Source organism: Macrosteles quadrilineatus, unplaced genomic scaffold (genome assembly GCF_028750875.1).
Source record: "Macrosteles quadrilineatus isolate MER2022 unplaced genomic scaffold, UCM_ALF_1.0 Scaffold_694__1_contigs__length_37106, whole genome shotgun sequence".
Lineage (NCBI taxonomy): Eukaryota > Metazoa > Arthropoda > Insecta > Hemiptera > Cicadellidae > Macrosteles > Macrosteles quadrilineatus.
In genome coordinates, this window is record NW_026543287.1 from 996 (window position 1) to 25,226 (window position 24,231).

Genomic DNA, 24,231 nt, shown 5'->3' on the forward strand with positions numbered 1-24,231 from the left:
AATGTATCTGATAGTAAAGTACAAAGAACAACTGATAGATGATCCCTACAGAGAGTAAGTTATACTTTAGCAGCCTTGTGTGGGAATTGCCAAAGAGATTTGATAAACAACACACTCCGACACATTTACACAGAATAAGAATTGGTTTTGTCGACACTAACACTGGTGAAATATTATCTGTAACTGAAGACATTTTAATAAATAACTTTTTCTCTAAAACATTTAACTGTAAGGTAATGAGTTGCTAATTTTCTTGGTAAAGATCACAAAAAAAACGTAAAAACGTAAAGGTTGGTCGGTTGGAGTTTCTTGCTAATGATTTGATTGTAACGATCTAAGTAAAAGTTAAGGATTCTACTTAGATTGATTGGATGAGATAAGTGTTTCCTAATGGAATCAAATACACATAACTTGACGTTCCTCACATAGATTATCCATCAATTGAATATTAAGTGTTATCATGTCTAAATATTAAAGTTTTATCAAATCCTTTGTTTGAAATTCATTGTTGGTGATGGCGAGTTAATGTTATTCAAAGGTTTATTGCAGACATTTTCCATCACGATTGTAAAAAACAATGCATGTTTCGGGATCTGAAATCTGATGCCAAAACCCATCTGGTATCTGATCTGGTATGGGTTTCCAGATCCCGAAACATTGTGTATTGTTTTTTACAATCGTGATGGAAAATGTCCGCAACAAACCTTTGAACAACATTTTATCAAATGTTATTTTCAGTATAGAAAGGTCAATGGCCAAAGATATTTCATTATGAATTCAATGAACACCAAAACAGTGCAAAAATACCCCAATGGGTCAAATGCCGTTAGGTGTTCACAACTCTATTTTTCCCAATTACACTTCTATAACTTATTAAACCTTTTATAGGTAATAAATAATGAAAAATAAAATATTTAGAAAATATTTTTGAGAAAATATTTTTGATCACACGCTATATAAATTTGGAGAAAACACACTAAATAGTAGAATAACTACTGCAAATGTTAAGCTATTCGAGAAGTTTGGTTGGTTAGGTTAGGTTAGATGACACTGTTCTAACCTAACCTAACCCAACCAAACTTCTTGAACAGCTTAAAATTTGTTTATTGAGTAACTGAACTAAAATTAATCGTAATCTCATTGAATTGTTATCTCTCCCAGACAGATAAGATTAGACTGACAACAATGCCATTGTAAATACCAGGAAATGATTCCGTTCTACTAAACAAAGTACTCTGTCATTAAAAAACTGTTTTGTACACTTTAATGTTCATATTAACAAGTTTTGGAGTTGTGGGCGTAGAGGATTTTGACCCCCCAAACTTTCCTCATTTATTAATCCAGATGAGATATAATTCAATAGGTTCAAACTTAAAATGAATGGTAGTTCTGTACGGTAACTAACTGTACAGTACTTAGTTTGAGGGACTAACCATATAACAAAATCAACTATGAGTAACCATGGAGACTCAGATATGGATTTGTATAGGATTAAAATAGTTTAGGCTCACATTTAATTAGCACAGGTAAACTTCAAAAACTTTATTTTCATATTAAACACTTACCATTAGATAACAGTATGACTAGCTACAGAAACACCAACAATTAGCTACAGACAAATATATAGTACATATAAAAATATATCTTTATAAACCTCAATATACAAATACAACAAGAAATAAGTTTGGTAAAAACGTATTTCTCAATCTATATACATTTTTACAAATGCATAAACAAAAATTAGACAAAAGAATTTGAAAAATAAAATGAGTGCATTGATAAGATAATTTAGCCAAAACTAACTCAGAGTTAAATTTAATATTTGCACATAAGCCTGCATTACTTGATTTAACTGTTATACTCTTTTAAATATTATTAATAAGTCAAATAATATTTAATATTTTACATAAAAAAACATACTAATTAATAATATTACGGTAGCATTTAAATTGTCTGATCTAAATTGGTCACATAAAAGTTAAAGAAACTAAAAACAAAAAATAATTACAAAATTGTAAAAATGTCAACAAATTACACAATTAGTTGGCAAAGTGTTTATTAAGTTTGTCTTTCATTATAAGTCCTAACTTGTTTTTATTTCAACCCCATTATCACAAATATAACATAACAATAAACGATAAAATAAAATCCCACAACTGTAAAATCTTTCGATAAAGCAATGCTCGTCCACTCAACAACAAGTCTCAGTTTGCACTAAAACGTGAAGGTTATCAGAGAGGTATGTGGAAATGAGCATTATTGGCAAAATATGTTGTATGCATACATTCAAGGGAAAATCCCTAAAACCCTGACGTGTATTTTCTGAGTACAGTCAGGAATGTCTCGCTTTTACAGCTTTGGTATACATACAAAACGAAAATAGGGTGAATATCAACTGGGAGGGTCCGATATTGAAACTTTACTGTACACGGTAAAGTTTTAACAAAGTAAAAATGAGACATTATACTTACAGGACTAAGTTCATTTAGCCAACATTACCTCTTCATAGATTTTACGTAATTTTGTTATTTGATTGCATAGCAAACAATCAAAACTTTTCACCGCTCATTTTGTTACCAGTCATTAATTTACTTACATGTACTAAATTATAGGGCAAAAGTGAAAAGAGGAACACAACAAACAATATACATTCTTACTAGTAAGTTTTACACACCTTGATTGTATACTCCTCTAGAGTGTATGACCCTGTTTCTAATTTTGAGCAAAATATATACTGACAAAATTTTTTAGCTTTTTAACTTAGTTACATAAAAGACTAACAAGTTACCTACCAGTCGCCACACTCCTCTGTATGAGACACTTTGTGAGACCACTTTGGTAGTGAATGTGTTAAAGATACTCCCTTTGTGGATTTGTAATCCTTATGAATAATGTGAGGACAGTTTTAGTTATATCAATCAATAGTCAAAGGTTATGTAAAGTTATTGTCAGTTACTATTTGTAAAATAGGGTTCAGTAAAAAAAACAGAGACCTGAGCAATATCAGCTAAATTGGTATTAAAAATGGTGTAAAATTTAATTGTATGAAATTATAAAAATTTCTCAACTAATAAAGCATGTTGTTAAAGTCCAAAACGATCACCAATTCCTTTCACACACATGTCAAATGATAAATGCTTTTTTTGGACGGACACACATTAAATAATATAACATCAACATTATTCATAGTCAAATAACTTCCAAGCCCCAGAGTGGCCTTTTATAGAATGAAAAAAATTGACTCGTCACAACCAAATCTGTATTAAATTGATGGAAAAGAATTTTAGAGGGCAATGCAACAATTTAATTGGTTTTAGAAGCATATTTTTAGCAGGCGTTAAATAATACGCCTATATTGATTTAGAGTACTTGTCTGTTTTTTTTTTTACATAAGGATTATGCAATGTATCTACTATTTCAATATTTTAAGAGTAGGGCTGAAGTTGATTAAAACAAAAAATAAGGTTTTTATTTTTTAAGAAAACATTTAGGCCTATTGATCTTCATGTGGGATTTTTTATATAGGTTTTTTTGGGAAGTATGCCAATTGCTCCTGGCATATACCGATCAAGTCTGACTCTGCAGCAAAATGTCTTAGAAAATTGTTGGGACCTTTGGCCAAAGCCAGGTTTATGGTGTGCCACACCTGTGATTTAGCAGCCTTTACAATTTTTTTTTCCTCAGACACAACCAAGTCCAGGCACAAGCCTGGGATTGTTTTTCACATTACTTCAGGCTAGACCTAGGGGTTGCGGAATTATCACTTAGATAAAATTCATTGGTAATTTGGCAGGATTTGAACCCGGGACCTAAGGCTTGAAGTCCCGCGCTCTAACCACTAAACCAGCTTGCTTCCCAGCAATTATTGAATATTGACTTAACTTGAACTTATCTTTGTTTTTGAATACGTTAAACTAAAATACTGAGTTATATTGGATTTCACGACAGTTTTTAGTCTCATCTATATCATCTACTATTGTATAATTTATAATTAACTGTGCACACTAGTACTGGCAGACTAAGCCGTATTAATTTTTTTAACAAAATTATTATGTCTGTGTTAAATTTACAATCATTTCTTAAGTTTTTTACACAGGTTTCGGTTGCCTGTTAAATATAAGGTAGCCTACCTAATATTTTTAAAGGAAATCCATTTGGCTAGGAATTTGTTTGAAAGGAATAGGGTTTGGGTGGCTTAACTCTATTCTTTTTCAAACATTCCAGTTAAACATATAATTCAACCATGTTGTTTTACAGTTTTACTACCCAATTTTATCTTGAAATAAAAACACTTAAAAAAAATGGCTGTATATCCTAACAATTGACAGGAAAGGAATCACATCCTAAACTGAGATTTTAGTCCAGAGCATCCTGTAAAAAGTGTTTTTAATCTTGGGGGATTGATGGTGGTGAGGTTGATAAGTTTGACGCTTGCAGGAAGAGTAGTTATGTTGCGGTTATATCTTGTTTTTCAAAATAATATAATTTGTATAGCTGCCATTTAAGCCACTAAACAAACGGTGCATTCAAACCACCAACTGTGCAAAAGTTGCTTCAAATTTCTAAGTGAAAATTTGACTATACAAAAAACTCTTAAAGGTTACTTAAGACCTGTTTCACCCTCAACAGGCCACAGTCAACAATAGTAATTCATATAAGCATATCAAATAATACCCCTTTTTTACATATTCTACTGAGCTTTCTTTGCCTTGGCAGGCGCCGATGAAGACTGTAGTACCTTCTGAGGAACTTCTGTGAAGATGAGTGTCCCTACAAAGACCATCGTGGTGCCGACCCAATGGTAGATGGTGAACGGGTTCTTGAAGTACAAGATGCTGAAGAGTAAGCTGACAAACTTGCGTAGAGTGATGACGAGCGTCACGGTCAGCGACGAGCATTCAGATGTGAGGTAATAGACTGAGCTGATACAGAGGTATCTAAATGTCTGTCAGGAAAATACTTGTTAACATGTTGGCTTGAGCTAAAAAGAAAATATCAACTAGTTATATTTATAGGTTGTGAAAGGAATGGATACACAACTAACTCACAATGTAACAATAGAGTTCAAGGCTTTTAAATTTTTGAACTAGTGTGCTATCAAACTACTAAACTCTTTGCTTGTAGGAAATAAGTAAAGAATATAGGTTAAGAAGTGGTAGGCCAAACTATTGTTAGGAATTATTTTGCAACAAGATAGAATTCAGCTTGTCATAGAAAATGGGAATCCAGAAGCTACTAGATACAAATATTATTGTCTTCAATCTTCTCTCCGAAAAAGTATTACTTAGGGAAAAATTTAATTGGTATGTTTTGTGATCTTATATTTGTTTATTTATAAGCCTTTGACTAAAATTATCTCAGGTACGCTAGTTAAGCTCTATGCCATTTTTTTAAATTTCTAAACCAATTCCTAGTAATTTTTATTAAAATAGTAGTCTTACCTGAATGAGAAAGAGTCCCAAAAGGAACATACCTGACGTAACATTTTACTCGAAAATTAATAGACCACGACTTAAACTTTCATTGTTTGAAAATGCCATCAGTTACTCGTGTATAGTGTAAAATGTTATGTTTCTTGGGCCAGGGTGAACTCATTCCCATTCAGTTAAGCCTGCTATCCCAAAGAAGAGTCCCTGAAAAGCTAGACCTTATCTTCTATGTTACGTCACATCCCCATAGTGACATAATGTTGTATGCATCCCTTCTAATTTGATGTATTCATAATTTCACAAGGAATCATCTTTCCTCCAAAAAAAGGAGTAGGATGGTTGTAACACTAATCCTAAGGAGGACAAGTTTGATCCTGAGAAAGTTTTACCACTTTTGTTAACTTTCACGGTTTTCAAAACTGTATCCAACAATGGGCAAAAATAATTCTGAATCACCAATCAGCTGATTTTTACCTATCGTTACTGACAAAAATCAGCTGACTATTGCCAGTGTCGTTTACACGTAGCACAGACATGAAGAACAGCTCGGTGTAATTTTAACTCAGTGTTTGCACAATAGACTCTGAAAGGATACTGAGTGACGACATTGCCCAACAAGTAGACCAGCAGTATTGGTACAGCCACTGGTAACACGGGGATCTGCATAGGTGTGCTGTTGACTGTGATCATCAGATGTTCGTAAATGTTGTTGTAGAGTAGAGCAAACGCTGGAAGAGGCAACAAGTGCTGTAACAACACACATGTCACATATTGCATTTATTTCCAAGTTGAGCTAAAGTTCTATGTATTATATAAAAAAAACAGCTTAAGGGTGCGCTTTACCTCAGCTCGGAAATCTCAGCTCGGGCTTCAGTAGCTATGTTTCACCATTGGACAGCGCTGCGAGAAGCGCTTGCAGACGTTTCCAAGATTACTGTTTTAGAATTAACAAATAATGATAGCTACGCACTCTAAACGGCTTATAGTAGTACAAAGACCAATCTATGGTTCTGTCTTTTTCAAATGTTCAAAAAACGTTTTTTTGATAAGTTAAGGTTAGTTGAAAAGACCCTTTTTTCTTGTACTACAACTCAAGTTTATAAGGTGTGTATTTAAAATAATTGAAATATAGAAACTAAGAACTATAGACAATTTCATCCTCTTTAATATGAGACCTTAACTTTGATTCTACCTTCAATGTAGCAGGTGAAAACAGAAATCTTGCAAACCCTTGCATTCGGTTGCGCGTCAGGGGTAAAGCGCGCCCTTAAGATACCAAAAATCTATGTTAAGATGGTTTGAATATGTGAGATGATCATCAAAGAGAATTACTAGAGAATGAAGTTGTTGGTGACAGAGCAAAGGACACTGACAAAAAAACTAATATTGATGCTCAGTACTAGTCTTTTGGGAGATATTTGTGCAATTAAGATTACTGTATTATATTAGTCTTTTGGGAGGTAGCCGTGCAATTAACCATACTGGAAACCACGACTATATTTGCGACCCTCTTAAATACAATCAAGTACAAGTTCTATTATTTAACAGATTATTAGGAACGTTTGTTATGACAACAACTGAAACCCCAAGTATTTACAACGATGTTTCAGGATCTGGAATCTAATCTTGTCTTTAAGTGAAAAAGTACCAACTGTCAGATTAGGGATCCTCAAAATGTTGTGAATTACTTAGTTTTTTTTTTTTTTTTTACAAAACAAGGAGGAAAATGTTCTCATAGGCCTAATCTGCTAGATAAGACTAATGTTAACTCACCATCACCAAAAAACCTCAAGCAAAGCAGTATATTCTGAGTATTTCAACTTTAGGCTTTTTATGGTACTTTGACTTAACAATTGTGATTTTGAGATTAGTAAACTCATAGTTAGTGTTTTGGTAGGAGAATAAAAAAAGTAAATGCTTAGGGAGGGTCTTGCGAGTCTTGATGATTTTAGGATGGCTAGTGTCACTGACACTGACATTAGAAATAATGGCTCATACTGGGGGCACAAGTGCAAAATGGTAGGGGTCTGCGGGTCCCCGATTTTTTCGGGTCGGGTCGGGCCAGCGGAAGGCCCGAGAGACCGGGTCGGGTCAGAGATTTGTTAGGGCCAAGATCGGGTCGGGCCAAAAAAAATAATTATTAGGCTATTTTTAAAGTTATAATAAGTAATTTTCAAAGAAACACTCTTATATACATTATTACAGAGGAATTAAAATGTTAAAATTAGAATTAAATATTAAGTTTGCTCACGTTTAAGAACAAAGACACAACAGAGCAATTATTGCCTTACTGTCACTAGCCAGAGCCAGTCGTCTACTGTAGTGATGGGAACTATCCGATAGAAACAAACGATTCATCCGGTTGTTGCGGACCAACCGATTCATCCGATGGTTACTTTAATATTCATCCGGATGAACTATCCATTCTATCACATGTGAATCAGCCGAGTCAACTATCTCATCTGTCTGTAATCCACCCGTTCCACGCTTTCATCCAATTGTAAAACTATCTGTCCCGCATTTTCATTCGTTTAAACTACGAATTAGTTATTTGACAACTGAAACTGTTCTTTAAATTATTGAATGGTGAAATAAATATTCGTTTATTTGCACGATGAATTAATTTGTTTACCTTTTAATTATCTACACAGGGGTATTAAATGGTTATTTATTCATCCATTCTCAGGTGAATCATCTACTCATGCTCAGCAGTCAGCACAACAGTAACTTAAATGCATTCGGGCAGATATTAATTATTAATTACGTAGTTATTATGAATAATTTCTTGTACAAACAGCCTTGATACCTTTTAGGCGTAAAATTATTACGTGAGTAATAAATATCGAAAGATGAAATAATTAAGTTTAAATAACCAAGCAACTTAAAAAATGGGAATTGTCTCCTTAAATAGCAAATAACAAACCTTAAGCACGAATTAATTATGTATTTTAAATAATTTTAAACGAATAAAAAATAAACAAATAAATAAATTTATTATAAAAATAAAACATAGAAGAGGGAAGTAATTTTCTCACAGGACATTTTAGTTCTTTAATCATGCAAAAAAATATTTTTCTGTTTATTCATGCACGGATAAATTCTCCAAAACATGGCGCTGGATAGGAACGCCAAACGCCACTATAACAAAACTATCTAACTGATCAGGCGAGGCGCGCGAACAGATGGTTTATCCATTCTACCTCTAGTCGGATAGTTTTATCTGTCTCCGGAAGCAGCACGGACGCTCCCCACCCCACTACACTAAAAACCATCGGATGAATCATCCATCTGAAGACTATCGGATGAAAGCAAAACCATCGGATGAAACATCGGATAGTTGAAATCAGTCGTTTGTCCCATCACTAGTCTACTGACAAAACAAAAGCCGTGACACAACAGTGCAAAGAAAACGAAGTCAAAAGAAAGACTATTTATCCAGAGGTACCAGTTTAATTATTTATTGTTTATTCCATACCTAGTTTAAATTATATTTTAGTATTTTATTTACATAATAAATTATAAACAAAAGAAATATCTGATATAGTGTACAGATCTGTATCTTGTTCTTTTATTTTCCTATTGTCCTTTTTGTCATTCAGTAACAAAACAAAACAACACTTCTGATCGTCTGGTTCGGCATTTTATGGTCACCATTTAATTTTTTTTTAAGTATCAAGTATCAACAAGTCTACAAAGAGGTTAGGCCTAAATATTTTATAATTTTATGAAAGCTTTCATCAGTAAAATTATTTTTTTCTTAAGTTAGATTGAGTTTCAAAAAAGATATTTCTAAGATCCAATACAATATTTACAAGACACAAACTACCATGAATTAATTTCTTTGGAAATTATCTGTAACAGTTTTATATTTTTGAATAAAGAAAATATATCTTTTTGTCTCTACTTCCTTGTTTTGTTACTTGTATTTTGTCAGCAATTTTGGAACAACCGGGTGGCGTAATAGGGGTGGGGGAGGGGGAGGGTCTATGACCTTGAGTGTCCCCGGGCCTGGCTCGGGTTGTGTAAGATGGGAGGGGAGGGGAGGGGGAGGGTCTGTAACCTTGAGTGTCCCCGGGCCCGGCTGTGAGAGTGATTCATGGTTTTTTGTTTACATTCTACTACCCTTCCTTCCGAGAAAAAGAACCTACAGTTTCAAAAACATTGACTTACAGTATAAAAACATTGAGTTGTGTTGCTAATTAGGGCACTATAATGTCTCTGCTGTCTGCTTATGTTGCCAAATTAGCATTTAATTTTCTTTTCTCTTGATTTAATATAATTTTCTATATATTAAGAGTTCCTTTTCGGGTACCTAATAATTGTGATATTGTTTGACTTGAGTTTATGGATTTTTAATTCTTTTCATTTATTAGCTAAAATCAGTTGTTTTAGGATTTTAATCTCTTGCAATACCTATAACTGTGCCTATAACTGTGTATCTATAACTGTGTATGACATGATATGAAATTTTTACAGTCTTTACTATAACTATACTGCATAAACAATGTATGTGTGTTATTTATTGTTTTAGAGTTTTATAGTAAATTAGTTTACACAATATCTTTTCTTCAATGAGTTCTCCACTTGTCATGTTGCTCAGTGGTATAATTTTTTTATATCACTCATTTGGTTATGTTTGATCACTAATTAGATTTCATGAGTTGTTTGCATCAGTCTATTACTATTTTAGGCCCTATAAAAAATTATTCCTATGTAAAGCTGTAGGCATACTAATGCCAATAATAGATAATTCTTTATTTATGATGATGTAACTAATAATGCTATTGTAAGTGTGAGAGGAGGTTAGGAGGCAGGGAATGAATGATTCATATTGCATGGTGGAAACTTAGAATTTTTGGGTACCGGAGTTTTGCCAACGGGTATCAGGTAGATGGGGGGATTCCTTCGGCCACCTCTTGGTGCGGAGATTTGCCAACGGTGGTGGTGGGAGAAAGGGTGTGAGGGAGGGAGGGAGAGCGATTGTCAGGGTTGTCTACGCTTGGCAGTTATGCGCTTGTCGCAGTGGGTTAGGTTAGGTTAGGTTAGGTTAGGTTAAAAATTCAATAAATTTCCTTTCACAGTCAGAGGTGCATAACTGCATTACTTTGAACACAGTCAGCATCCTACCTGGTTTGTCCACCCCTAGCGGAAGCCACCCTTACGGTGACGTGTAATCTCTCTCTCTCTCCCTCCCCCTCTCGCGCAACCCACAACCGTTGGCAAAACTCCACAGGATGAGGACTTCACGGATGGGGACCCTTTCTACCTGATACCCGTTGGCAAAACTCCTACACTCAGAATTTTTATTTTCTTCTTGCTTGCAGTCTTGAAGCCACAGGCCCTAAACTTGTGATAAGGTTAATTGATTTGTTTATGATCCATTTATATTAAGTTCCATTACAAACTTGTTGTAATATAGCTGTTTAGATATTTCAACAGTTATGAAAATGGGAAAGAATGGCTTGATAAAAAAAAATATTTTCTTCTTTCTTGCAGTTGAGGCAACTCCTAAGCTGTAAATAAGTTATGAACATGAAATAATATACATAAATACAATCTTTTTCCATATGTTATTTTCAAGTAATATTATAAACACAGATAGGAGTTAAAAAAATCAAAAAAATCCGGTAATTAATAATTTTTGGCCCGACCCGATTTTGGCCCGAAACCCGAGGACCAAAATTATTGGCCCGACCCGACCCGACCCGAACCAAAAAAGTCTGACCCGCAGACCCCTACAAAATGGAGAATAAAAAAAAGGTAGAAGGACGAAGTGGAAATGGTTGTGGAGAAAATATAAGTAATATGGCAGATAGTGGAGGTAGAGGAACCTATGGAAAATAGAAGATGGAGGAGAGGTCTAGTTAACGTACACACCCGGGAAGAACTACATCAGGAAAGGATAATTGTATGTATCTTAGTAACTCTGTGTATTGTCAGTTCTAAAAAACATTTCTTAGGACTTTATTTTTCCTACACATGTATATCTTGAGGATTATCAGTTTTACATTCAGTATATTATTCAGTATAACGGTATGATTAGATAGTTCTAGGCTCTAGCTGAAGGCATAAGGAGCCCTAAAAGTTATTAAACCGCGTACGGCTGTCTGGAATACCAAAGTAGTATTTAACATTATTAATACTGAGTACAGTACTAAAACTTACTGTAAAATATAGAGCCTCTTTTGGATTCTTGCCATATTTTTTGTTAAGCTCTTCTTGATATATACCCATTCGGGCAGACATAAACAGTGCAGTTGTCAACAGGAGGATTCCTAGAATAGTTTTACAATGTTATTAGAATGATCTTTATTTGCAAATATACAAGTTAAACCAGATAAGATGCGTATAAATAAAAAATGGGGGAAAACTATAATCTAGGGATTTCTACTATGGACTAAAATATTCCACCAACCATACTAAATGCAGTAAAACTCTCCTAATCAATTAGAACCGTGCCACATTCAAATAGCACTAAAAAATGTGGTTAGTTGATGTTATACCGAAATTCTGAGTATTTTAAATATAAAATGGGCCAGGTCAACCCAAGCTTTTGCTACCACAATCACATAATACTATCGCGGTTCTGCAAAGATTTTGCAATCGTTGAAAATTCTGAGGTGATGATTTTCCGTCATTGCGTGAGAGGAAGATGATGTCTGAAAGACAACCAAAGATGATCACGGGAGACGTAATTTAAAATTTTTTTTACTGTAATTTTCGATTTTTAAAATTTGTTTGCATCATCGGCAATTCAAAGAGTTGGATTTCTACTGTAATGTAGAACTAGCCTTGTGGCAATAGGAAAACTAATAGAAAAGATAAAAAATACCTTAATATTGAGCTTGGAAATAAGTATAATTTTCTTGTTAACATGTCTAGGTCTGTTGTCTTTAATTGTTACACTTTTAAAGTCTTGCTTAAGCAAAATTATATATTAAATAACAGTCTAAAAAAAAAGAGTAGCTAAAAGAGAAATGCATTAATAATTGCACAGTGCTGCGTCCAAAAGTAGAATAAACTCTATCCATTGAGACGCATGTACTTATCAAACCCTTGCCTGTCTAAATTTACCTAGTAAAATCTTAACTTGTTATACTAGGTTATCGTACTCAGTTTAAGCTTATGAAAACAATAAACAAGCCCTTGGACCCTAAACTTTGTAGGGAATCTAGCTTAACCTGAAAACAATAAACAAGCCCTTGGACCCTAAACTTTGTAGGGAATCTAGCTTAACCTGAAAACAATAAACAAGCCCTTGGACCCTAAACTTTGTAGGGAATCTAGCTAAACCCTAGCCCAGGGGTCTCCAATGTTGTGGACGTGTCTGTGAACGCCAACTAGTATCTAGTTACTATTTGATTTGATAGCCACAAACTAGCTTAGTAAATGTCATCACTTGCGTGAGTAGCATATTTACCGATACTCCACCAGAAGAAATCTTCCACTTCTGTTGTAGGCTTAGCGTCTTCTCGGACCGGACCAGTTTTTTTCTATATTAAAAGTAATACTTGATTAGGTTTTAACTAGGAAGTTCATACAATTACAAAGGAGTAAAATTAAACCCTTTTAAATATGAACTAAAGTGTCACACTGTGGGATTAGCATTTGTATAACAGGATCTTAATGAGTGTAAAGTCATTGAATCATTTACCATTACATTGTCTATTCTCTTAGCTTAGCAATCCTTCATTATAGAAAGCTACAATTCAAGTGAATTCAAGCTGCTTCAGTTATATATTTTACTGCAACATAGATTTTAGCAACACATCTGAAATGTTGGAAGTTATTTTTTATTCTTCGACGGGATAATCTTCTCCTTCGGAGCAAGGTTCTACAGTACAGTAGACTCCCTCTTATTCGGACTCCTCGGGACCGAGGCCAGTCCGTATAACGGTTTTTCCGGTTAAGCCGACGTCCCCAAAAACTCGTTAAAATGGACCGTTTACGGTGATATTCGACTTAAATTTAGGAGAGCATTGTATTCAGACATGTAATCACTGGTCTTAAATCTTTCCCACGAGAACAGTCGTTACAGTACCGCCCACTTCCTGCTGATCTAGTCCGGTTAAACCAATGTGCTGATTAAAATTGTCTGGTTAAAGAGATGTCACTTCCGTCGAGTGTAGTCCGGTTACACCGATGTCCGGATAAGAGGGAGTCTACTGTATGCATGTCTGTAGAAGCTTACTACCTCAGGTTTCCACTTAGGCTTACAGCAACACGTAATTCATTTTGGGGCCACAACTAAATACTTTTGTGCACATCATAGTAAGTATTTGGAAGCCGAGACATAGTTTGAAAAACTATTGCCAGTGTCAATCCTCCAGTCAAGCTAACAATAAGAATGATTATTTATCATCTAGAATGACATATGTAAATTTAAAAGCTATGCAGCTTTTACTGTTTTCAGTTTCTTGCATACTTACTACATCTTGACCAGATATTACTGTACAAATTGCAATACCCAAGGTGATCAGTCCAACAGATACATATTTGGAGAGTGAGTATGTTTTCTTCAAAATTATGATTCCCATAATCATATTGGCGATCAAGGAACCCTGTAAAATTAATTAGTATTAGGAACAAAATGTATATGCTTACTGTTTTAGCTAGGTTGAACAAATAATTAGAGAAGCATCTAAAGTAACTTAATGTCAACAGGGTGTCTACTATATCTAGCCAAAGAATTCAAGGAGTTTTCCAGGAAATTTCAAGACTAATTCCTGAATAATTACTACGATCAGAACTTATCTTCAAGGTTTATCACACCACTTTAATAATCAAAGAAATGCTAAAGGAATTTTTATAGGAAATCATAATTGTCATCGCATTGAACTGTTGTTTTAAAAATCACTAGCAGAGTACCCGTCCTTCGTACGGGGTTGGCATATAAGTATCAAATGCTTATAGCAGTTATGAGTGAGGACATGGTTTAAGAAATTTCGGTTCTTTTTGAAGTTCGTTCGCTACGCTCACTCACCTTTAGGTTGGAGCTCGTTCGCTGCGCTCACTTTCCTTCAGGTTAGCTCGTTCGCTACGCTCACTTGCCTTACTGTCAGCCGCCCTGCGGTTACCATAGGTTGTGGCGCACACTGCTGAAAGCGCCGTGTCGTTACGTAGCGTGTACGCCGTAACTACATGGCGCTCCTAGCGGTGTGCGCCAGAACCTATGGTAACCGCAGCACAGCTGACAGTCTATATTTAATTCTTTTTGTGATATTACAGTGGTATGTTGATGACAAAACTATCATGCGAATTATTAAATAAGACTTAAATCCGATTATCGTCTCCCACGACCGACCACAGCAAAACCTTTTAGCATATCTTGCGGCCTCGGCAATAGGCTACCGGTAATTGTCTGCCGCTACCACAGAAGTACTTGTGAGCATATTTTTCAATAACGGTGATCCTTTCACGCCATCAAGCAACAACCACGAGCAGAACAAGCGGTTTCGGCGTCACCAGTGATCGTCTCTTGATCATATAGTGGGACTAAATAGTATATTGTCAAATAGACTACAATGATTCCTACTAATACATAAAAATGCTGCTTGGAGTAATCAACTTAGGATTATTTTTGAACTCTGAAACATTAAAATTTGAAATACCTATCAAAACTGTATGATAAATTCATACTTACTGCTCTGAAGATCATGTGCAAAGGCATCGCTACGTTAAAATCAAAAGCGTAGTTGTTGAAAACATTGACAACAAAAAACATCACTACGAGAACTGTGTAGTTCCTGAAAAAGCAACACAGTTTGAACAAAATTACAATGTATTTAACTCTAAACCTAATACTACAGCCTAGGGCTTAGTAATTAAAACCAAGACATTTAATTTGGGGGGAATTGCAAGATCTCTCTCTCTCTCTCTCTCAGATTTAAGTTTTTTAGTTTTAAAGTGTTTGCTAGTAAATTCTGGTGCTTATATTTTTTTGCTACTATTGGGCTTAACATAATTTTTTTGGAAAGAGAAAATATAAAAGGGTTGATAAAGGATGATAAACAATAGATTGGGGGAGGATAGATTGAAGGTTAAAGTTAAATATAACGACAATACCAGAAATAAAAATATTATTAAATTAAACCAGTAGGCCTACCTCAAGATTAGATTTTATTGTTTTGATGTATAAACAGATGTAACTATTAGTTTTAAGTCTTCAATTCAACCATTGACAATATATTGTGATTTATATGATCAACAGCTCGTGGCACGCGGCTGGCACTTGTGCCAAGGGCGGCCAGTATAGGCGGGGAGAAAGTGGAGACGGTAAAGAAAAACCGTACTGCAAACATTTCTGCCTTATGCTGACTCATGGGGTGTACGCCCTGTGTTTCGTGTAATTGAGCGCCTTCACACAAGGCCCCACTAGAAAAAACAGGCCATGCTGCAGCACGGGCAGCGCAACACTACGTCACAGTGGTGGATAGTTGTACTAAAGGCTTACCATTAAAATCTTACAACCAGCCAGCTTGTTTATTTACTTAAAACATATGGAAATTGTGATAGCAATGAATTTATCAATGAAATATATCCACTAATGTGACGTCATGGATCCTGCAGCATGGCCTGTTTTTCTAGTGGGGCCTTGCTTCACATGGGTGGCGAGGACAGCTGACGCAACCCGCATGATGGCACATGGTAATGTTTTTGAGCTATATGACATTTCACTTCATTAATTTGGATGTAAGAAGTTCACATGGACTTACCATATGCTAATATTTGGTTTCTTCGTACCCCACTTCATCGTAAATATAAATCCGTGCACAACCACAAAAAGGAACTGTGCAAACGTTATTAGGTTTCCACTCCCGGGGTCTTCCCTGGAAACAAATTGTTTGTTATTAGATCAATATTGCTTGAATCTACAAACTGAATTCATTTACCGGTACCATTAATCAATAAGTTTAAAATTGTAACTGACTGAGCATTCTGAAATGATCCATTCTAATACATTAGCCTAAGGACTAACAAAATTTGTATTAAAAAATCATCAGCTTTAATTGTGTTTTAAAAATCTTATCCTAGGAAAAACTTAATGATCAATTAGTAGACTATAGTGAAAATGTGTAAACCTAAGTTACCTTTATTTTTTAACGAGTTTGAGAACCAGCATGATCAGACTATGGGATGGGAAGGGGGGACTTATAGGGGTTAACATTGGTTTTCCCATTATTGACCCTCAAACATGAATTTTAATTTTTTCCATATCAATGTTGTATATAGCTTAAAAAAGCAAATAATTTAGTTTAACCTTGAAGGACTGTTTTCTACGCTCCATGGTTGTGATAATTTTCCAAACAACTGTAAACTGATCCCATTTTATTTTCATGGGGATTAACTAAATAAACTGTTATAGAGTTTTTTTGTTAAGTTTATTTATGTTATACTAAACTCTAAAAAACAAACTTTAGTACCTTCCCTGTAGCAGCGAATCTTGAACACATTCAACCTTAATTTTTTTAAGGTTCCTCGGGCTCTGCCCCAGTGGCTCGTAAAGTTCCCATGATATTCTTATGAAGAACATATTTGTTTTCATTATGATCAGCTGGATAATTTAATTGCTGTTAATATTTATTTTGCAATTCAAGGAAACACATGTATAAACATTTACTGATTTGGTTGAAGTTAAATATTTACTATTTGAATTTGTGTTTACGTACGATACCAAGAAAGCCTGGACAATTTGATGTATTTCACCAAGACTAAACTTTACATACCTCGTCTTGCAATTCAAATATAGTGTTTGAAGTCCACTACATATGTTTCACCATATTCTCAAGTGGTTACAGAAAACATTTTATCCAATTTGGACTCATCAACATGTTACTTCAAATACGAAAATATTTACATTATGACACCAAAATAAATAAACGAATAAAAACATTTAAACAAGAAAAATGGATTGACATAGTACTGTATTTCTTGAGCAATCATTGAAAGCACAGATTTGTTAAATATGGAAACAAGGAAAGTCATAGAACTCCAGCAAGTAGAAGAAATAGAGAATATCATTATTAGCCCCATATAATGAAGAACACCTACAATATGAAGATTCCTGCAAACAATGAATGAGGATGTTACCCAAGGTGCTTCTATTACTGTAGGAAACATGGACTTTGTGATCATTGCAGAGGAAAACCCTCTAAGGCTGAATAAAACTGGTACGGTATGGACATTAAATATGTATTTCCATTAAAGTCAAGTGATTTTAGAAGAATATGACTACATCCAAGAAACGTTTACTAAAACTTTCATTGAAGGATTAAACTATTATTCTCATTTAAGGGAAACAAAAAACACACTGTTTTGAACAACCTCAGGCCTTTCAACTCGGCATTTTTTCAGGTAAATAGAATTTAGGCCTACATTATAACAATAACTAACCATAGTAATGCAAATAAAATTGTGAGAGAAAGATTAGCCTATGTAGGAAATCAGGTAGTTAGTTCTTAAGTAATGTAAAAAAAATTGTATCGCTATTAAAAAAATGACTGAAATTTGTAAACGTTGGCGACAATAGGTGGTACCATGCAGACTGCATTTTCATTGACGAAGATCGACATGGACAACCTAATGCTGCTATAAGTGGGAAACATTTTGTTGAAAACACAAAAACGCCAGATCAGCTTTTTAAAAATGATAATATATTTGAATAAATTATTGAACTGTTATGTAGCCTACATTGTGAGTATATTTTCCATTAGTTAGCCTACATCATCTTTGAGGACTCTTTTAAACTCATTGAAAATTATGACTGTTGTTCATTTTTAAATACCGGTAAGCTATTTGTTTTTAAATAACTCCTGTACTTCTTTTCAATTGCTCTATTTCGAGCAACATGTACACTAGTACGGAATAAATCAAATCTGACAAGAAAAGATCTGAGTCAAAATTGAAGTCTGCATGTTTAGGCTACTACAGCGGGGGTATTATTTTTATACCTTTTTAATGCATAATTAGTGTTAAAATACAATTGTGACAGAGATATTTATTATAGTTTCCAGACTGCTTTGTAACGAACAATGTAGAACTACTTCAAAGTTTGAATGAAAACACACTTCAGGGATAAGATAAGACGAATTACATTACCGGTACCTATCTTAGATATTCTGTGAAATAATACGGTAGCCTACTAGATCATAAAGCTTATACAAGATTTTTTTTTTATTTTCCTTCAATTTTAAAACCAATAGATTTTATAATAGGCCTACCGTAATGATCTTCCAAAAAAAAATATAGGATAGGTATTAGCTCTTGTTTTTGAATAGGCCTATTGAATAGGAACAAACTGTTTACAATAAGAGTATTTATTTTCTTGATAAAAGCTGTTGCCTATTTAAAAAATATGCGTGTCTTACAAAACTGCAAACCCCTCTCTACTTTATTTATTTCAATTCCTAAAAACTTAAACAGTAGGCATATGAGCAAGAGATGAATCTCAATATTTTTGCAAGGCAGACAAACAGGTTCAAAAAACGCTTAGAAAGTCGAATTTATACCTAATGGCTCTTTAAGCCTAAGTTACCAGAGAAGCTCTATGAGAACACGTGTTATTTGTACTTTCACTTTCAAGGATAGCTTCTGGGAGAAAAAGCTGGCGTTTTGTAAAAATATATAGGTAGGTACATCCAAAAACTAACTTAGGCCTATGCCTTTGGCCCACAACAATGCTAGCCTATTATTAAGTTCATTAGCTGACAAATAACCAGGTTATGCTAATAGCTTTGATTAGGTTAAAATCTTAGTCTTTTTGCAAAATGTCAATTGTTTAGTAAGAAATAAATAGGTAGGCCTACATTTTCCAAATTTGATCAACATATAAACAAGCAAACTACAACAGTTTACTTATTCTCCATAAGAATAACATGGGAATTTTAAATTAAATTTTCTTCTATGTTTTAACCATTATGCGCATAGGCTAACAACACTTCATACTAAAATATTTCTTTGTTTAAGCTCTTCAAAATGGTTTGGAAAGTAATTGCTACATAAATTTTATGTTTTTTGGGTCAAAAGTTGGAACCAAACCAATTTTTACCCCATAAACCCCCCCCCCCCCTCCCATAGTCCAATCATGCTGGTTTGCGAACTCTTTCGAATGAATGTAGGTTTATGCCTACATGTTTAAAGGCTACCTACCTATAATAAATAAATAAATGTAGGTTTATATGTTTATATTAAATTTCATCAAAATCGGATCATTTATTGCTTGAGTTATTGTGCTAACGGACACATATTAAATATATATCTCTGTTATAACGATAACTCGAGCAAAAATGATCTGATTTTGATGAAATTTGGTATAAACATGTAAACCTAAATTTATTTATTTATATATAACTTAAGTTAGGTATTATATAAATTTGAAGGGATGGTGTTTTTGGTGTCTAGGGACCTAAAAACCAAAAAGTAAATCGGTCCTGGGTACTGGACTTAGGCTTACTATGAGTATAAGTTTAAGATACTACGGTAATAGCTTATTCCCTATACTTAAGTTAGGGGTATAGGAAATTCGCTAAAATCAAATGAAGGTTTACTAAGTTAATCAAATTGGTAACTTAGTTTCAATCGTTGGACTATGAATTAATTGACTTATGCTATCATAAAAAAGGTCGATGTTAGATAGTAACAAGACCTGGGTTTGGACCGTTCCCTTTCAAAACTAAAAAATGCCACATGTAAAAACACACAAAATTATAAAATTAATAAAATTGTTATTGCGTACGGTAGCCCAGTTAAGAAACTTAAATTTAATAAGTCCTGATTTCCTGATTTTATTTCAGGCCTACAATTTATTGTCATTTTTAGAACTATTTAAGTAGGCCTATACCCAACTTACAGCCCTAAGCCTAGTATGTTAAAATTAAGAAAATTATAGGTAAGTTATCTAGGCCCTAGGTTACTCACTTGACCAGTAATTCCAAAAACACCACGTTGCTGCAACATCCTAGGAACACAGAGGCTATCCCCATAAACACACCCATCTTAAGATGTAGCTTAATTAATTTTTGTCAACGTTTATAAATTATTTAACCTCTAAAATGAGCACTGCGATAGGGCTCAGCTCAGCCTAACCCAGATTTGTTATCGTTTAACCTAAAAAAAACCTTTCATGATTGACATTATCAACAAATACGTGACAGTAAATTAGGCCTAGTACTGTTGTATAAGAGGTTTTATGATAAAGCAAAATTAAAATAATAAAACCCCTTTCTAACCAATTAAATACTGTTTAATTATAAAATAAACTTGACTTCAGCTACAGCTAGTAAACACCAATTTAATTAACAACAACTTTGTTTGAAGTTTGAGTTTGAGAAGGACTTGAGTTGAGGTTTGAGTTTTTCTCCTTATCCATCCAATCCGACGAATCCACCAATCAAATCAACACAACCAATCCAAAGATTTTACGTATGTATGTGGGCAGTTTAGTTGAACCAGCTAGCTGGCATTTTTAACATTGATTATGGAGCACTAAGTAGTCATAGCATATATTAACTTTAGGGCTAGTTTTTATACAGGAAATAAGTCACGTTAAGCAGGTATTTTTATTTTATTTTATATGTTTGAATGAGATAGAATGAACGAAGAGTAATATTTCAAAAGTGTATGGTTGTAAAAATTTGTGAAAATTTAGCATTGTGTACTGTCTAGAAGTGGAAGTGAAACGGTAGCCTAGTATCGACCACGGCCACCTTTAACTCCAGGGGCCCGTTTCATAATAAATTACTAACTAATATTATTAACTTTGTGGTTTGTAATTTGTATATTTCTGTTTCATAACCCCGAACTAATAATTTACAAATTACAAACTAATATATTAGATTTGTAATTTGTAACTTGTAAAATTTGGTTTCATAATAAAATAATAGTTTGTAGATTGTGAGTTTTTGTTTCATAATAAAAAGCTAATAAAAAGGAAATTACAAGAAGTAGAATAAAAAATATTAGTATAACTTTGTGTTTCTTGTTTCATAATCTTCACTAATAACTTGTATTTGTTATTTAGTTACTAATAATATTAGCACACATTTTACCATTCTCAGTTTACCTAATTTTTAAATTATTAGTTAGGTTAGACCATAGACCTAGTAAGTTAGTGTTGTGTTGTGCGTAGTCTTGGTTGATTTTGTAATGGCAGATATGATTAACGCTTTATTGTATTCAAGTGAGGAAGAGGATGAGCAAGAAAGGAGGGTAGTAAGGAGAAGGAAGATTTTTAGAGAAAGAATTAACTTTGATTTTTTAAGTGAAATTGAGTATAGAGAAAGGTTCCGAATGTCAATGGAGAAAGTGGAAAATTTATGTTTAGGAATTGGAAATGAACTTTATCACCAAAACAAAGGAGGTTCACTCAGTGTAAAGCAGCAAATCTGCATAGGACTCCATTGGCTTGGAAGCGGTGGCCAATATCACACAATTGGAGATATGCACGGTGTAAGCAAAGCAACAGTGTGCCGATGTGTCAAGAGTGTCGTCAATGCCGTTAATAGGAACTTGTTCAACAGGGAAGTGAGTTGGCCGGATAACATTGCAGATGTTGTCAATGAGTTTTATAATGTTGCCAATTTTCCCCATGTAATTGGAGTTATTGACGGCATTTTAATTCCGATTGATGCACCAGTAGTCAATGAGGCTGCTTATGTTGACAGGCATGGTGACCATTCTTTAAACTGTATGTTCGTCTGCGGCCCAACTTGCATGGTGTATTATTTAAGTGCAAGATGGCCAGGCAGAGTTTTGAGTTTAGTACTGTACTTCGATGATTCGTTAATTTGTTAAAAGTTGTTTTTCGTTGAAATAAATTACTATGTCTAGGGATCTAAGCCTATTATCTATAGTTCTCTTTCCGGTGTAAAATACAAAAAAATAATTCAAACTACCGTAACTGAAACATTAAGTTATTTGAAAATTTATGTAACTTAATTATGCTAAATAAGTTTATAAGTAAGTTTATAAGTTTATAATAGTTTATAAGTAGATAATATTCTACCATTGATGACTTCCTAACATTAGGCCACCAAATGTCGCGAACATAGTTCCACTCTTTTGATAGGGGTACGGCTCCAATTGACTGGCCATACTGGTTGATTTCCTTCCACTTTGCTACTTTATCTTTTTTGGTCAGTTTTTGGTTCAACTGACCAAACAACGTGGACTTATTTTCTTTAATCTTTTGTAGCAAACAAAGTTTCAACTTTCTCTGATCATCCCGCTTGCCCATTTTTATTTTGAAATCACAAAACTTACAAATCAAATTAATTATAACCTTGAGGTTTACCACAGCGTGGCACAGATCAATCAATATTTACAACAATAGAAAAAGAAAATATTAGTTGGCTACAATACACTCGTAAAATCCAGCTAATAATATTAGCTCAAGATATTCTTTATGAAACTTAAAATATTAGAACTTGTGTATTTTTTACTTGTGATTTGTAATTTGTAGATTAGATTTGTAACTTTTGTCAGCTGACTTGTAAATTCCTACTTTGTTTTGTAAAATTTTACTAATAGTATTAGTGAAAGCAATTTTTTATTATGAAACTCTAATTTACTAATGTTGTAAATTGTAGACTTGTAATTTGTAATTTTTAACTAATATTATTAGCATTATTATGAAACGGGCCCTAGGTCGCAGCCTTGTAGAATTGGCAAGGTTTCGAGAAGTGTTTAGGACCAGCACCTGACAAGATGGCATGCAGGCATGTGACACAGCTCATTAATTCGCGTATTATTTATTTAAATTTAAATTGATTAACATAAATTTATCAAAAGATTGAAAATAAAACATACAGAGATGAAAACAAAACAGTATTTACAATAAAAATCTTTTTTTGTACATTTAAAGTCGAGTCAATATTTTCATAACCATGTTTTCGTATTCTTAAAAAGTAAACAAAAACCATTACTCCAAATACCATACTCCAAACAAAGCAGCTGTTACAACACCTCTTACGATGTTGCTACTTCGAAGGCCGCGGCCTGGAGTTAAATAAGGTGGCCGTGCTAGATGCACTACTGTCTTTTTGTAGTTGCTGCTATCCAAGAATTGTACCATTTACATAACGTGAACGAATAATAACTTAACATTGATGGGAGTGTTGCACGACGTCCAAGTGCCACGACGTCCAATAATATTTTTCCAGTGCCACGACGTCCAAAACATAATTTTTTTGAGTTGTTGCACGACGTCCAAGTGCCACGACGTCCAAAAGTACAGTAACTGCCAAAAATATAGTCTTTCTACAAGCTTTGGACGTCGTGGCACTTGGACGTCGTGAAACAGCGCACCGTAGGATTGTAAAGAAGTATCATTTGCACCACGTCCAAAGCCTCTGCCAGTTGCACGACGTCCAAGTGCCACGACGTCCAATCAATATTTGACTGTTGCACGACGTCCAAGTGCCACGACGTCCAAAGTGCCTGCACACTGTGAACACTGTTTGCCGACCTCAGTGCATACAGTTCGCATTACAATTATTGAAGGCAACTAGGCCTAGTCAACTGTTTGAAAGTTGTCAACCGCTTCGTCTTCGATTAATGTGTAAATTATTCAATATTCAATGGTTCTAATTGAGCTAATTATTGCATTAGCTTAAATTGTTTATATGTAAAATAAATACTATGTCACCGTAAAATGTAATGATGCAGTATTTCTGTTGTTATGATTGCATAATGGATTTCTACAAAATAGAGCTATGTCATAGAAACGAAATAAATAAATGACCACACTATTCACTATATTGTATGATTAATACAATAAATTAATCACTAGCCCAAAAGTAAATAT

At 34.1% G+C, this 24,231-nt stretch overlaps 1 protein-coding gene across 1 annotated transcript; it reads right to left on the reverse strand.

The window, feature by feature from the left end:
* Window positions 1–1,567: 1,567 nt before the first annotated feature.
* LOC128982594 (UDP-xylose and UDP-N-acetylglucosamine transporter-like) lies at window positions 1,568–20,702 on the reverse strand. Its single transcript, XM_054401553.1, has 8 exons — window positions 20,346–20,702; window positions 16,145–16,258; window positions 15,073–15,175; window positions 13,859–13,990; window positions 12,850–12,922; window positions 11,595–11,704; window positions 6,025–6,176; window positions 1,568–4,937 (listed from the first exon to the last, which is right to left on the reverse strand). The coding sequence occupies exons 1-8, from the start codon at window positions 20,420–20,422 to the stop codon at window positions 4,691–4,693; spliced, it is 1,008 nt and encodes a 335-aa protein (XP_054257528.1). The 5' UTR covers window positions 20,423–20,702; the 3' UTR covers window positions 1,568–4,690.
* Window positions 20,703–24,231: the final 3,529 nt, after the last annotated feature.

Coding starts and splice junctions, on each gene's coding strand:
- LOC128982594 (XM_054401553.1), bottom strand. CDS start 20,422: ATGGGTGTGTTTATGGGGATAGCCTCTGTGTTCCTAGGATGTTGCAGC. Junction 13,991..15,072: donor TGCACATGATCTTCAGAGCA/GTAAGTATGAAT, acceptor TTAATTTTACAG/GGTTCCTTGATCGCCAATAT. Junction 11,705..12,849: donor TTTCTTCTGGTGGAGTATCG/GTAAATATGCTA, acceptor AAACTATTCTAG/GAATCCTCCTGTTGACAACT.